Source organism: Archocentrus centrarchus, chromosome 13 (assembly GCF_007364275.1).
Source record: "Archocentrus centrarchus isolate MPI-CPG fArcCen1 chromosome 13, fArcCen1, whole genome shotgun sequence".
Lineage (NCBI taxonomy): Eukaryota > Metazoa > Chordata > Actinopteri > Cichliformes > Cichlidae > Archocentrus > Archocentrus centrarchus.
In genome coordinates, this window is record NC_044358.1 from 14709439 (window position 1) to 14726599 (window position 17161).

A 17161-nucleotide genomic window follows, 5' to 3' on the forward strand; every position below is an offset into this window, starting at 1 on the left:
CGCTGAGCCTTGAGAGGAGACACATCCATTTTCTCTGAGACAGATAATTATGAGTCTTGTGGGAATGGGGTATTCACAGGTACAGCAGTGTGCTCATTATAAAGTATTATAATTCACTGCTTATGACTGACTGGATTCTGATACAGGTGAGAACTTAGGACAAGACAAGATCATTTGTATCCAAGAAATGTGTGATACTCATTTTTAGCTTCTGTCTGTCTCGTGTATGTGCGGCAACAAATGATTTCTCTTCAGTTTGCTGAAACATAACTCTAATGAACATCATGCGATGACCTAATTGGCATTTTATAAAAGGACACGTAGCATTGCAACATAATGTCAGACAGGATTTTTGAGACAAATCAATTATGGATCACCAGGATTCGACAGATTTATTCGAGCAGGATGAAATCAGATTTTTATGTATGACGCAGCACTCGCTTTCTGACAGGCAGAATTTTTTTTTTCCCCCTGACGTTTGATCCCATAGGACCTCCAATGATTGCATTTTATTGCAAAGGAGCCTGTTCAAATAGGTAGTGTGCTGGGGCCCCTTATGCAGAGTGAGTTTATTAAATCTGACCAAATGCGAAGAAATTCCCTCGTCTCATGACTGCAGCCCCACGGCAACCACTTTTTCCCTGTCATACTCCCCTTTCCTGATTGAATCCAGCTACTTTTGTAATCACATTACACAGAAAAAGCAGCCTGGGGACGACATCAGTGCACAGACTGTCACTGCTGTTTGACACAGTAGCAGGAAAACAGAGCCAAAAGTAGCACAAGTGTTTGATGAAGCGCTGCGTGTGCAGAGTGTGAAAATGTATACAGCATGTGTGCGCCCAGTCATTCAAGTAGTGCCCCAGTTCCTTACTAGAGATTAATAATATGAAGCGCTTAAAGTGTTTTTACTATGCAGATTATTAATGCGCTGCACTTGTAGGGCAGGAAGTAAAAGGGGAAGTTAGAAATGTGTGACAGTAAAACCAAGTAAAGGTCAAAGAAAACACTTTTCTCCCGCTGCGACGTCGTCTGTTGTGCCAAAAGAAGCGGTCAGAGGATCTGACAGAAGCACGGCCATCTGAGCGTCATCGCTGGGAATAAAAGCACGATGAACGTACCAGAAACATGGTACGAATCTCACACTTATGCACACAGAAAAGCTCTGTGAGCGGTGCTGATTAATATGTGTGCATTTTCTAACATCCTTGAGTGACCAAAGGGAAAGTCTTTTGTTCAAACTACAACTGTGAATTTCAAAAGTTGTAATGTATAAGAAATCTTCCCACCCACCCAAAAAAGCTTTAGCTTTGAATGTTTGACATGCTTCCTGCTAATATTTGTCCATTCACAGACAAAAATGAGATGTTCAGCATCGTTGTCTCTGTGCTGTCTTCCATAATGTAGCCGATGCTGTGGCCTGCCCTTAATGCCGCTTCAATCAGTCATTAATCAGTGGTGCGGAGGTTCTGCACAGCTTGACCACCGCGTGTGCATCCCAGGTTTCCTCAGTGCTGAATGTGATGCAGGCAGCATGGGGGCGTCGGCTCTGTGAAGCGCAGACACTAATGAAAGCTGACAGGCACCACAAGCCTGTGGGGAGCAGAAAGCACTGGGCAGGGAACCATAAGCTACATGCAAGTTTGCAGTGTTTCCTACTCAGACATCCACCTTGAAGACCTTGCTCCTCCTCGCTCTGTTGGCTACAAAAGGCTCAGGGCAGCTTAAGGGGAGATTTAAAGGGGATAGCGAGGAGAAAACATAACTAATCCTTAAACTGAGAAGAGTAGTCTGTGAGGAAAGATTTACAGCAAAGAAAATGACTTTTACGACGGGCTCACAAAAAAAAGGGACTTTCCTATCTGAAATTTTCGCACCACTGAGGAAGTTTTTGAGCTCAGGCAGTCAGAATTAAGATGTTCTTCCCGTCCACTCCACGTGAGACAAAGTGAAGTGTCGCATTCCCAGAAGCGTTTGGATTAGAGAGCCACCGTATGACTGCAGCCCTGCTGCTGGAAAACAACGTGGAGTGTTGGAGCTGATCCTCGGCGCTCTCATTGATTTCTCTTGATCACAATCTTATTTGGCAATTTAAATGCTAATGATACTTTTAATTGCAAGACGGGATAAATGTGATTTGATCTTTAGGAGGCAATTACTTTCATGCTTTGTCTAGCTCCGATCTTTTCAAAAGGCGGACAACAATTACTCTGCAGAGCTCGGCCTTTTTTTTTTTCCTCCTCTCACAAGAGAAGAAAGGACGAAACAAAAATGAAGCAAAATGATGTTTTTGTTCTCTGACAAGTTTATCAAAAACCGTTTCTGTTGCTGGGGGAGAATTCTGCAACTTTACAGCTGCACACAAATCGTCACCTGTTTTCAGCACCTTAGGCATTACTGCTAGTGCACAAACACCGCTGTACAAAAACATCCATATCAGGTGATTTTATAGACATTTGCACTGCATGTATAACATTCTGTACAGAGAAACCAAGCACCATTTTTACGCATGAATAACAACAGCAAATAATGTGAAATCACAGCCAGTACAGTTACTCAGTGAGACAGGGAGGACAGATCTACTTTGGTTACAGCTTAAAGCAAGAAGGTGTGCATCAATAAATGAGCATTAATCACATTTAAAAGGTCTCCACACAGCAAAAGTGAAAAGCACTGGTCACCAGTTTGTAGACCAAAGATACACAAGAACAAATCACGTCTCTACAGATGACTTCGGCTAATGTCACCAGCTTTTAAAACATGACACTTCACTGCTAATATTCCCAAATGTCTTCCAGAGTAACAGTTAAGCTACATTTCAGTCTCAGAGCAGCTTTTTCTGAGGCGGACGTGTTTGCAGCCGTGCTTGTTGTGGCGTTAGCTCCCAGCTCGTGCTTTAACATCCGTTTTACATTCGGCATGCAGTTCTTCTCAGGTGTTGTTGAAAATATGACCGGGAACTCGGCATCAAGGTGATTTATACGAGCAAGTATTTACAACTGTGTCAACAGCAGCTGTACGTCAGGAACACCAGGAAGTGAATTTTTGATTTATTTTTGGCCACAATTGGCAGTGCTCTTTCTGCATTTTGGAGGTCGTACATCACACCCAGGCAAAAGACAGAGCGATGAACACATTATTCTGAGAACATCGCTTTTGACAATGCCCATCTATTTTGATAATCAGCTGACTATTGTGCCAGTGCAGCCTCTAAAGGAACGGTGATTTATTAGGATTGACCAATTTTGAGTCACATCATGTGCTGCTTTGTTAGGGCAAACAGAGGCGTGACTGGCGGTGCAGTCAGGCATGTTATCAAATGCCCAGGCTTGATTAACAGCTCATCAACATGCAGAATTAAAGAGTCTGGCTAAATGCTTCCCCTTTACTCTGACATTAGACACTCATATAGAACTATGAATATCTTGCAGTTGGTCCTTGCATTAAAATATGCCCCACACATTCTCTTGCAACTTCACTGCGTTCACATAATTCGACATTTCAAACAAAGTAAACAGTTTCTCAGTAAGACACTGAACATATTCGATGACGAGCCACAGAAAAATGACAAGAATTCATCTGAACAATTAAAGCTTTGAATCACATTTCACTACATTGAGCATTACATGCCAAACTAGTGGGAAACAACAAGGACATTTACAGCACTGACACAAGTCTTGTCATGCATATTTGATGAGAATCATGCACACAGAAGGAGGGACGAGAGCACGAGGTGGAGGAGAGAGGTTGGACGGTGTGGTCTGTCAAAGACGACATCGCTCAGCTTCAGTAAATCAAAGCCTCTGTAAGCTTCCAGATTTCTGTTTGATTAACAGTTTGATATGTGACTTAAATCTCATCTCGGAATTCTGTTCGGTCCGAGCGCCCCGATTCGGATAAAGTCTAATGGAGCTGGAGATCTCGTCTAAGGAATTTTGATAAGGTTTAATTGGTCGTGGCACTGATTTCATCAGGCTTTATTTATTTGATGCAACTGCTTATTTTTGGCTACATAAAGTGTTTGTTTGTTACATGCTGTCAAAGCAAACGTTGAGATTCTTTAAATTTCAGACATCAAGTCCAGAGTGACTGTCTCTCTACTAAATGATTATTGATCATTTGCCGCTTTCAGCACTCACAATGGTGTGCTCAAGTATGTCACTTGCAGGCCACCATTACATGCAGGCAACAGAATAGAGGATCCAGGAGGACAGGGATCAGTGGGGGACAGACTGGGGTCAGGAGCCTCTACTTTCCTTGTGGGGGACTCTGGCTTCTCAGGACCCTGTGTCACACAACTATCAGCAACAGCAGCAACAGCAATGCTGAAGGAGTGGAGTGGGAAACAGAGAGCAGTTACTTTGGCATCAGAGTGAGAAAGAAAGATAGATTAGCAAGGAGGGAGAAAGAGACAGAAAGCAATGGGAGCAGTAAGAGTCTGTGTGCTTCATTTATCTTGAAAGGCAGCGCAGAGAGCTAAAAGCAGTGTGGTTTCTGGGTCTCCACGGCCTCAGACTCGACGGCCCTGATGCCCCCACAGAGCGCCGCAACACGCAGCCGGCGGAGACCAGAAACCTGGCAGAACGCCTCGTCTGATGTTAGCATCGCCGCTTTGAATAATCAAATCAGTCAGAAGATTCTGGAGGGGGACCTCTAAAATAAGCATTGTAATCTCATCATCTGAACTGATTAAAGGCTCATGTGCACCCTGAGCCAGATTCTGCACCCCCCCCCAACCTAAGTTGCTTTGGTAATAATCCCAGGGAGGAAGATAGCCAGCGCATGAACACAGCAGCATCATTCCCAAGGGAATGTGGTTTGAATCTTGTATATTCAGAATAGCCAAGAGCATCATGAAAACCCTGGCAGCTGCTGAGCTATCTGTCCTGGCCAGGTGTTTCAGATGAAGGGAACTAACAGGACGCAGCTCGAATGCTTGTTTCCTTCTTCACTGAAAACACGTTTCTGACAAATTGTTCCAAAGCAGATGGCAGAGAATTTTAGTACCTCGAAACAACGCTATTTTAGATTTTCACATCTCTGCTGCTTATTGTTCTCTCAGCTGCACCCTCTGCTACTTCTGTTGTGCCCTTTGTGTACGGGCAGCAGCTGGCAATGCTGAAAATTGTCATGGGCCCTGGTTTGCACAAGGAACAAAATTACCTGGCTGGCCTGGAGGAGGTTTTGCAGGAGTAAATAACGTTAGAGTTACAGGGGGCCGGTATCGTGTCCAGCAGCAGTTTGACTGGATGCAAAAAGAAGTCTCACAGTATCGATTTTTAAACATTTGCAGCATTCTGCAGGACTCCTCACCATCAGGCCTGTGTGAGGTTGTAGGCACGGCTGTTTCCAAACACAGCCATCAAATCAGTCATACTCTAATTACTGTTTAAATCAAGATGAATTTGCATAACCCTGCAAATCTGGACCTGCTGCAAACTCAAAAATCTGCTTTAACCTCTTGATGATATTGTGACCGTCCAACAGAAGCAAATGTTTCCCAAGAAGATGCAGCCGTGCGCACTCCTGCAATCAGCCGTGATTAACACAATAGTGTTTTAATGGGAAATGGGCTAATTTCAGCCCACATTACAATCAAGCAGCCACTTAATAGCTGCTTTAATAAAAATCATTGATTCTATCTGCTTTGGTAAATGAAGATAGACATGCTTTTTTTGGTTTTGTTTTAGTGCTATTAAATTAATTTTCATACAGTGACCTTTAGGAAAGGAGAGTGTTGGCTCCCAGAATAACTGAGAATGAGGCAGCGACATGCCTGCAGCATGTTCCTCCGTCTCCAAACACATTTACTCTCCTAAAAAAGTGTCTCGTCCTTTTCAAAGTGTTGTTCTCTTGTGGAGTGACAAAGAGTGCACACCTAATCTTACCACCTGTCCATCCCCCTGTAATATTCTCTGGGAGAGGCTCGGTACTCACAGGTCATTATCTGTCTCAGTGCGGGTCTTCTGCTGCCGCCGATGGACCATGACAACAGTAACAGCCACACCAATGATGAGTCCAATGGCAACAACACCTCCAAGGATCCCGATAACACCACCTGGGGGACCCTGCGCCATTGGCTTCTCTGCAGACAAGAGGAGAAATAACAGTGTCAGGGTATCTGCTCTTTGAGTAAGTGACGAACTTAAAAAAATAAAAATAGCCGCAGCCTCCAAAACAACAGCAGCGACAGAGACTTCAGTGATGTCGCATCACGTGTTCTCGAAGTAAGGGAGGGATGCTCTTTTTACGCTGTCATTAAGACGAATTCTGGACTAAAGGTTAGAAAAATAAAATAAAAAAGAAAGCAGCAGGCAGAAGAAACAAGAGGAGAACAACAGGCTATTGTCAAAGGAAAACCTTTACAGGCCGTTTGAAGCGACATATGTCAGGCTTGAGGTTTTCTCTCATAAAACACATCCAAACAGTATTTTCAGAGACTTGTTTCAGGAGGAGACCATTGTCCTGCCTGTCCTGGCACTCCATGAATACCACGCTGTTGTGGTCACTCAGCAGCTGCTGTCGCGTTTCTAATGTGCGCTCCATCATCTGTTCAAAAGGAGCCTAAATTGGCTCGGCTTTGACAGAGAACCCAAAGGCTCTCCTCTTAAGAGCACAACAATGCTATTACAGTATAAAGTCACTGCCAGCAGGGCTAACAAAATGCAAACCACATTTCCAGCTCAGCAGAGGAAGAATGTGTGTGGTTTCAAAAGTAAAACAATTAATTTAATTCTGTCGAGAGCAAAACATGAAACTAAGAGTCTCCAACCATCAGTTCATCTGAGTTATGAAGACAGCATGGAGGCCTAATCCAGTAAACACTGCAGATGGACTGTGTTAAGTACCTCTGTCTCTCCACTGCTGATAAAGCCAAAGCTATTTCACATAAATCGAGCTTTTGGAAGTCAGACCGGGCTACCAGCACATCTACAACTTAAATCTGGGAGAATCTCTGCTCTGCAGCTTTTCCTATGTCAGTCAACAGTCATCTTTGACCAGCACCTGAAGGCGAATATTGGAAAACACGCACCTTTTGATGTCAGCTTATAATTCTTTCAGCTAACTGTATTAAAGAAATGGGACATCCTTGCACCTTCTTGCATAAGAGCCTGTTGTTTTTATGCTTTGACATCTGATAAACAATGAGTCATTCTGTGCTCCGTCTGAATGCATCCAAATGTAACACATCAGTTGTCACGCACACAATCAAAAAGCTAAATTACTACATTGTGAAAATCTTCCAGCTGATGTGAGGTATGACTAAAATAGAAGCGCCGTCTCTAATGTCTGAGCTTTTGTTTGCTCCGGCGTCTGTTGGCTTTGAGAGAGCAGTTCAAGCTGTCCTTTTTAAGACAGGCCGGGGACCAATCAGTGGTTGTGAGCCTGTTGTGATGGGACACTGCAAATTCTCACTATCTTCCACTTTGAAAAGGAAAGCCTATCTCCTGCCCTCATGATGTCTCTATTATTATCTGTCTGTCCCTTTCGGTAGTGACAGGATGAGGCCTCCCTCCCAGGAGCCCTCTTCTCAACAGCCCCCGCTCGCTTGATTCAATGCCCATAATGACGGGTACACAGAGGACTACTTCACATACAGCCGCACAATAGCAAGCACGTTGCCCTACCTTGTACCCAGCACACACCTCCACAAAGTCAGTGATTATATATCGTGTCCATCAGATTGTCATGCCACGGTTGCTGCGGCTGATCTAATTTTCTGTCGTCAGGTGCGTTAGAGTCGCATCGTGTCAAATGTTCACACTAAAAGAAAGCAAATAGGCTTTCTTGTACTCACACGCGCTTCTTTCTTGTGATGCATTTCAATAAAGAGGCCGCGGAGCGGCTTTGAAGACCAAACGTGAGTGTGATCTCGCCGCAGCACGGGAACCGATAAGCTGGAGTTCCTACTGTTGTCTTCATTGCACTACACAGTGAAAGCCAGTGGGCTGAATTTCACGGCCCTAATGCAAATGCCAGACACAATAGTGTGTTGTATAACACTAATACACACCGGAATGGACTGGATCAAAATGCAATTTCCCTGTTGTGGAGCCTCGGGCAGTGGACACACCGGATTTACACTGTCACCTCCTAACACATAAAGTTGGGGGGAGCCATCTGGTGCACAGTCTGAGCGCTTTGTCTGCTTCTCATAAAACTGGAGAATCATTAAAAATGAACACTTTAATTTTCTGTCCGTTAAAGCATGCCTGTAGTTAACGATCTTCAGATGCAGTATTTGCTCCGTTTGGTGAATTCATTTACAAAATGTTGCAGATTTGTGTGTTTCGAGTGCAGCATGACTACGACAGAGCTGAGCTGACATAATTTCATAACAGAAGTTTGAGCCAAAGTCCTGATGTTTGTGTTTCAGGTATTTATACAACACGACTCCAGCAGAGAACTTCTGCCTGATCGTTTCATTACTGCAAGGAGCTGATTTTCAAGGACATGATTCACCGTTTTATTTATTTTTAAAATTTATTATCATTATTATTTAGAATTAGCCACAGTGGTCCATCTCCACATATAAACACATTCCAGTTTATATCACGTCACAACATTTTGATGGTATAAATAAAGTTTGTTTAACTAAAACGGGAACATCGTGTTAATCCAGGTTCCTGCTGGAAGCAGCCGAGGTCAGGCGTGTCCTGATGGAAGGTAAATAAATGAGCTGGTAGACGTGACAGTCAAATATTTATACCAGCCTTCAGCCTCGCTCAGCCTCTGCACTGTGACTCTAATCTTTAGCAGAAGCTTGAAGTTCTCATGTGTTCATATTCTCTCGTGTTATTGAATTTGTCCCATGAAGGCGCTCATTTGGAAATATCCCCCCTCAGCACACAACAGGCGACACAACACGAAGATGGGTGGAACAAGCTGTGGATCGCCCACAGTAATAAACACAGGGACCGAGTTCACCTCGTTCTCAGTGATAACAGCAGCCGGGCGCAATCTTCACCTTCTGTGTGGCATCAAAGAGAGAAGAAACATTTAGACAGAAAAAGAAAATCTTCCAACTGAGCGCACAACAAGGAGCGAAGCACAGCAGTAATATACATCTGTGTGTCCTCAGACACGCTGCTGCAACACACACACACACATTTGGCTTTCAGCATGAGAACACTTGAACAACGGCACGGCTCCTTTCACAACACGAAGGCAACCACTTTAGTTTGTACTCCGTCTACGAGGTGTTGTGGTGTTTTATTATACCTGCACTTAAAAATGCCTCTGGGGCATAAAGTGCATTAATATTGATACTTCAACGTGTTGATTCTGAATTGATTTTGACCTCCAATAGAAGAGAAACAAAAAGCTGAACACACCTGAACACACCTGAACACACAAGCCTCTAACAGGAGCTTCTGCAGGTAATGCAAAAAAAGAAAAAGAGCAACTTCTGCTCCTTCTCTGTGATTGGATGGAGAGCATATGAAGAGCAAACATAAGTCTTATGTCTTATAGAAAAGTCCTAAAAGATTCAGATTTACTGACTCCATGATCAAAGACATTGATTATCCTTGATACGTGATGGCGTCCAGAAACCCACAGACCCTGAAAAATACCCATAATCCATCAAATCAAATAACCCTTTGACCTTTGATTTTTCACAAGTGGAAAACCTGCATAAAGTCTGATCATATGAAATCATCTTTTTTTCAGTAAAGTCTGCTGTTCAAATATGTTTTGTAGCTGCCACTGAAAGATTGCTATTGATTTTCAATAAGTGTGAAGCACTCATCCATGCAGCAGCTCTCTCTGCGCTGTCCCTCCACCGCTGTAGCACATTTAAGCTGACAAACTTGACCTTGGCTTTCTGTGGCTGCAGCTCCCTCTGAGCTGGTGGTGACCTTCATTCTTGTCACACCTACTCTCCAGCGCTCGTTGAGCTGCATCAGATGCATGTGCTATTTTTTTTTCTGCTGCAAAGTATTGAAGCACAGAGCTCACCCTGCTGCAGCTGCAGGACTGAGTGCAGTCCTGCAGCTGCAGCAGGGTTTGTAGCATCACGCTTATGTCACCTGGTGGCTGATGAGAATCAGATTTCCCTGACAATCCATCAAGTAGGCATTATTGGCTGAGCGCAACTACTACCCACAAGAGGTGTCATGGTATTCGGGGGGGGGGGAGACAGTGAACAAGAGCTTCACATTTGATGATTCATTCCTCAGGCAGATCCTACAGATTCTGATGCATGATTCCAACAGGGGGAGGTTACTACTTAGAGAAGATCTGGCATCATTTTATTGAGGAGTCCAGCTAATGAGCTGACGCTCTGGCCTGAAAACTGATTGCTTTCTCATTACTGCTCGAAGCTCTTTCTGAGTAAATGTAAACTACATGCAGAGTGACAGAGCAATTCACCGTCTGCGCTGTCCAAATGTGTGAAAACAGCGTAATCTCAAACACCAGCTGTACTCAATAACCAAAACATGTGGGCTCTAGTGTTACCAGTGTCCCATAGAACTTGTTAGTCACACATACCAGAGCAGGAAGAGTTCAGGTAGGAGGTCAAAGGGTGAGCAGCCTCCAGCTGGAGCAGGTTTTGCCCACTCCAAATCCATTCTGTCACAGAATGCAGGATTTAAAGGGAAGCCTTTCCCTTTTTTAAAAAAAAAAAAAAGAGTGGATCACTGCCGTGAACCTCCTGAAGCCCCGCGCGGTTCGTTAAACACTGGCACAGGTGAGACAACTCACAGTTTTTATACATGTACATTCATCACTGGCAAGAGGACAAAAAGAGTGAAACGGAGTGAAGGTCAGAAACCAGAAGCATCACAAAGAAAATATTAAGAGGACATTTGTGTAGCGGTGTTTTGCAGAAATGTTCCAGGCATAAGTCTGATCACACTCCAAGAATGGATGTGGCTTCTGGCGCTCTCCCTCTCTCCCATCAGAAATTGTAATTGCTATCTCCTCCACGGGGGCTGTAATACTTTCCAGCAATACTGGGGAGTTTTCAAGTGGACAGATTGAGATTCTGGCTAGTAACCCGTGCCAGCTCCACACTATCAGTGCCAGACTGCAATGGCAACCTGTTCCAAGCACCACACTGACTGGTTTTCTACCTTGGCTTGCGCGAGTTGCCAGTCGACTAACTCAGCAAAACAGCCGAGGTGTCTGGCTGCTTTTACCTCTCTATTCATGAGTTTTACCGTTAGCTTGTGGGGGACCCGAATGCCCGAGCTGTTAGTAATTTATCTAGAGGAGATTTTTTTTCCCGCATTGGGTAAATGCTGCAGGCCCAATAAAGAGAAAGAAACGTGGTTTAATGGAGTTCATAAATCTGTATTTCATGCTGCCAACTCCAAGCAGTACATGCTGTTTTGCTCTCCCACCCCCCTCCCCCGGGTTGGTAATCTCGTTAAAGTTCAATGTTTCCAGAGCGCTCTCTTCTGAGAGCAGGGGCTCCACAGTAGTTTACCCTCTGGAGAGGTCTGCATCCTATTTCCCCTGCATTCACATTGATGGTCTGTTTCTTCGCCACCTCTCAGGCCTGATGCGTCAAAATGGAGACAGAGGCTGGAGGTAAAGGGGGCGGGAGAATCGTAATGGTGTGTGATTGCCGTTCGACATCGCTCCACAGAGGGCAGCACTTCATTAAATACAAATTGTTAACACATGGATGTGTCTATTAAGCTGAAACCAGGCCCATTATGAACCTAACTGTCTTGCACCTGCTGTGCTGCCATAAAACAGGCTCAGAGTGCAACACTTAGACATACATATTATGTAGATATTCTGACGCTTGGATAACTGCATGGCTGAATAAATGTCTCCTAAATAACCACCTAGCCTGTTGCCATGCTTAAACAGATGACACTCAAAGCGAGCTGCAGATCTCCATGTAAGCACAAACATTAGCTCGAGGTGTCTGATGCACCGCTGAGTCCGGTGAGCCACATGAAGCAGCAGCAAGCGGCACCAGAGCCCCTGTCAATGAATATGAGATTGCTGGATGCCAAGCTGATGCTGTCATGAGATGTTACCTCCTGTGACAGCCCAAATAACAACAGTTCTAATTAAAAAAATGATTGGAACGGGTGGACCACTGCCTCCTAATGGGGGAATAAACCGCAGCATCGCTCCAGGAAGTGAATTGCGTTCATTTATTAACTTCAGGAAGCCGGTAGCTGCTGTCAAGGTATGATAGCTTATTTTTAAAGCTACACAACGTCCTTTCCATTCAGCTCACCGAGCCATCCGACCCGGCTCTTTAATTAGAAATAAACATATACCAATGTTATAGACAGACTGTCCGATGGTTCTCTGTGAAAGATGAGAAGTTTGGAGGTGTACAGTAACTCCACTGCAGTTTCCTCTGCTGTGCATCATCATTAATCTGAAAACAGGCTTTGGCACCCTAAAAAAGAGCTGGCCGTGCAGGCAGGGCTGATGATAGGGCTCCCAGTGTGCTCTAGCAGGCACTCTCTTGCGCTTGAGCCCTTTCATGCCCCAGCTGAACTCCTCTATGTGTTGAATGTTAATTTAATGGATGCTCCCAGCTCTAAACTGGGGGAACAGCAGTGCTTATACAGAGCTCTACCCTCTTCTCTACCCTGTCCTCCCTCTTCTGCCTTCTTTTCGATGTAGGCAAAATTACCTCTCACTGTCTCTCTCTGGCAAGCTCCACAAGGTCACGGCTGTAATTTCCTTTGCCTGGTTAAAAGCTGACAGAGCAACAGACCCAGTCAGTCTGGTTATGTTCGAGAGGAGGTTTTCAATTTAGCAACACTTGGACTGGGGAATCTGCAGATCCCATCCCAGAGGCCAGCCCCTTTCACTGCCCCCGCTGCTAAGCAAGTGTTTTATCTCCAGCACTATACACGCTCAGACATATTCAAATAACCGCTGTGGGAGTCGGTATTAGATCTGAAATACAATATATTTATATTCCTGGACAGGACTGTTTGTGTTCTCTCTAGAAAATTACCATTGATTCCTTTATATGCACTGGTAGACCTCAGGATATCTGTGGAAGAATACGAATTCAGTCTTCATCATTTATTTGTAAAGCGCGCCTCTCCTGTCTGACATTTTATTTATTTTTTTATTTTCCCCGCTGAGTCGCTGTGTCTGTCATCAGCTTTGTGCGTTTACCTTTCAGGAGATCGGGATTTGAATTTTTTGATGTGAATCATCAGAACATTTTTTTTAATGTATCGATTCATTAATATAAAATAAAATCTATAATAAATGAAATACCTGAAGAAAAAAAAAAAACACATAACACTTGGATATCTTTAGATTTTCACCCCACTGATGACAGGCTGCTGTGTAAACCTCTCATTATCTCTGCAGGTCTGACATTTTCAGCTTAATGTGCCAACAAGTAAGCTGAATAAAAGTTTGACTATATATATATATATATATATATATATATATATATATATATATATATACACATCTCCATGTGTTTCATATGTGTTATGTACACTGCTCCAAAAAAAAAATGAAAGGAACACTTTGAAAACATGTCAGATCTCAAAGGGAAAACAATCAGCTGGACATGTGCACTGGTACGGACTGGGTGATGGGAGAGGAATGAAAGGATGCCACACTGTTTGATGGAAATGAAAATCATCAGCCTACAGAGGCTGGATTCAAAGAAACCGGATGCAGCAGGCTGAAACATTTAGCTGAAATTGCAGTAACTCAGAATTGTGCCCAGTAGCTTGTGTGCCCCCCCCCGTGCTTGTATGCATGCCTGATAACGTCGGGGCTCCTAATGAGATGACGGATGGAGTCCTGGAGGATCTCCTCCCAGATCTGGACCAGAGCATCACTGAGCTGTCTGGGATGCAATCTGGTGGCGTCAGATGGACCGAAACATGATGTCCCAGAGGTGACACTGATTTAGGTCAGTGTGGGGGCTGTCAGTGGCATTGATTCCTTCATCCTCCAGGACCTGCCTGCATACTCTCACCACATGAGGCCGGCATTGTTGTGTAGCAGGAGGAACCCAGGACCCACTGCACCAGCGCAGGGTCTGACAGGATTTCCTCCTGATGCCTGATGGCAGTCAGGGTGCCGTTGCCTAGCCTGAGGTCTGTGGGTCCCTCCATGGATATGCCTCCCAGACCATCACTGACCCACCAACAAACATGTTGAACGGTGTTACAGGCAGCATCACATTCTCCACAGCTTCTCCAGACCCTTTCAGGTCTGCCACAGGTGCTCAGGGTGAACCTGCTCTCATCTGTGAAAAGCACAGGGCTCCAGTGGTGGACCTGCCAATTATGGTATTCTATGGTAAATGCCAATCAGGCTCCACGGTGCCGGGCAGTGAGCACAGCGCCCACTAGAGGACGCCAGGCCCTCAGCCCCCCCTCATGAAGTCTGTGTCTGATTGTTTGCTCAGAGACATTCACACCAGCAGCTGCTGGAGGTCATGTTGTAGCTCTGCAGTGCTCATCCTGTTCCTCCTGCACAAAGGAGCAGATCCTGGTCCTGCTGATGGGTTAAGGACCTTCTCCTGTCCAGCTCTCCTACAGTAACTGTCTGTCTCCTGGAGTCTCCTCCATGCTCTGAGACTGTGCTGGGAGACACAGCAAACCTTCTGCCAATGGTACGTATTGATGTGCCATCCTGGAGGAGTTGGACTACCTGTGCAGCCTCTGTAGGGTCCAGGTATGACCTCATGCTACCAGCAGTGACCCTGACCCTAGCCAAATGCAGAACTAGTGAAAACCAGAAAAGATGAGGAGGGGAAACTGTGAGTGTCCTCCACCTGTGAAACCATTCCTGTTTGGGGGGGTCTCATTGTTGCCCCTCTAGTGCACCTGTTGGTAATTTGATGAACACCAAAGCAGCTGAAGCTGATGAACACCCCCCCCCCCCCCCCCCCCCCCCCCCCGATACTTACTGACCTCATGTGTGTCCCTTTCATGTTTCTGAGCCGTCCATGTTCACGTGCTTCCTAACAGTTAATCTAAATAAATAAATAATGAAACCAAGATCAGCGACAACTTTGGTACAACACAGTATCTAATGAAAGAAGTTATGATCTCTGAGGGAATCAGTTATAAAATGTGATCAATTCATTCTGGATGTCAAATAATGGATTTTATTCTCCTGATGGAAATTATATACTAGTAACATATGGTGAGTAAAAATACTCGTTCATAAAGCTGATGCTTGTCTTAACACCGGCAGATGAATTGTTGATGGTTATTGTCTACACAGACACACAAAGTCATTATGTTCATCGCTCAGGATTATTCTCCAAGTCCTAATTAGAAATCACCTAAATATTGTGATGTGAAGTATATCAAACAAAATGTTTAATGGAGTTTCTGACGGGTCTCACGGAGCTGTTTAGTATTCAAGCGTTTTGTTTCTGGGTGTGTTTGTGATGCTAACCCTGGATGAGTTACTGTCTCCTGTGTTTGTTTTTTTTTTTATTGAAGCGTGTGTGTCAGAAATACTTTATTTTCTCATTTTAAACCTGATAATTGCTGCTTTTCTGCTGTGCGCTGCATTGAGTAATGCAACAAAACTGCTTCGACAAAGACAGCTCCCTAAATTAGGATCGTTGAAGCAAAGGTCCACAACTCAAAAATGACTTCAGAGTGAATCTGAACTGACAAATGAAAAGCAACCTGGGAGAAAATGGCCTGTCCCGGGGCGATGACTTCTCCCAGCGTTCCCGTAAAACAGACAAAGCTCTTTGGGAGACGAGTCCAGAGATGACCGTCTCCACCCTCTCGCCTGTTTACAGCACACAGACGTAAACATGTGAGACCCGCCTGCTGATACTTTCACATCCATGTTTTCTGAAATCATGTCTTGATGTCTTCCCGAGCCAAATGGATGTCTGATCCTCAAAATAGCAACTCCAAAAAACCTCATAAAGGCTCTGGAAGCAGCGTGGGGAATGAAATATAGCATATTTCTAAAATTATTCACAGGCTTCCTGCAATCTAACATATTAATGATGTTGTACTGGAGGAACCCTGACTTCACCCCATTTATATTTTTAGAATTGTAAATTCTTTCTTATCTTGTACAGAGGCTTAATTCAGTGCAGGTCTGGGGGGGCTTTCAGAGGACCTAACTAAATAGGTGGACTTCAGGTATTCAGGTTTTATCTGCTTAGTTTGTAAAGTAACAATGACTGTCTTTAAGACTCATTTGATTTGCATAGTTAGCATACCGAGCTGGCTGGTAATTATGTGTCGACTGTGTTCACGGCGCCAGTTTAACCAAACAGAGAGATTACCTGCAGGTGACCCGGTTACACACTTCTTTGAGGTCACAGCTCGAGCTCAGTAAATACACAGAGTGTAGATAAAGTGCACAGATAAGTTCAGCGGGTTAGGATACATCAACCTGTTCACTGATTTATTGCAGCAGCAGAGTTACAGAGTTTGCATCAACATATGTGATACGGTGATGAGCAGCGATCACCTGGAGCCTACAGGTGGAGAGAGAGCGAGTTATGCTAATAAGATTTTAATGAATGACCTTCTGCAACTTGTATTCACCTCCTGAATTAGCTCATAGGCTTTGCTCTGTGTAAATATGTCAGTTTATTTGAAAAATCAATTCAAAATTTAATTACAAGCCAAAATTTACTCAATTATGCCAAAAAAAAAAAAAAAAAAAATCAACATGTTCTCTGCTGTTGCTAGGTGACATCACATGTCTGTAGGAAAGATGCTCCTGCTCAAAAACTGAATATAATATCAGACAAATGTAGAGGAAATGCAGTTTCTCAGCTGGTAATTTAAAAAAAAAGAAGCTTTAAGATGTCGTGCCCATATTCATAAACACCTGGACAAGGAGAATCAATCAGTGTGCGGTAAATATAATGGCTGCGAGCGTGCCACGGGTAGACTCAGCCTCCCTGCTGTTTCACTGGAATGCAGTCTGCGCACACTGGCACTAATGTGCAGTTCATTGTGGTTTATGGAAAGCCAGGTTGCTGTAAGGACTCCACAATTGACTGCTTCCACAGCACTCGAGATTTCAAGCAAACACTTCACTGAAAACATGATGCGGCGCTATGAGTGGAAGGAGCAATCGATGGATGGATGAAATGCTTTCATCCTGGATCCTTTGCACTCGCAGAGGGAAGAAGCTAAAGAGAATAACACTGTATGGGTGCATACTGAATTTCCCAAGTGGAAATAAACTCCTTAAAATTCAC

The 17161-nt window shown here is 44.2% G+C and overlaps 1 protein-coding gene across 7 annotated transcripts in view; it reads right to left on the bottom strand.

Moving 5' to 3' along the window:
- nectin1b (nectin cell adhesion molecule 1b) overlaps positions 1 to 17161 on the bottom strand; it is a 141770-nt gene that overhangs the window by 29130 nt on the left and 95479 nt on the right. For 6 of the 7 annotated variants that reach the window (XM_030744370.1, XM_030744366.1, XM_030744371.1 and 3 more), the window contains 2 exons: positions 5938 to 6085; positions 4257 to 4325 (listed from right to left, as the gene is read on the bottom strand). In XM_030744370.1, the coding sequence (XP_030600230.1) occupies positions 4257 to 4325; positions 5938 to 6085 (217 nt within the window). The remainder of the gene's footprint in view (positions 1 to 4256; positions 4326 to 5937; positions 6086 to 17161) is intronic. The other variant, XM_030744368.1, reaches the window with a different exon arrangement.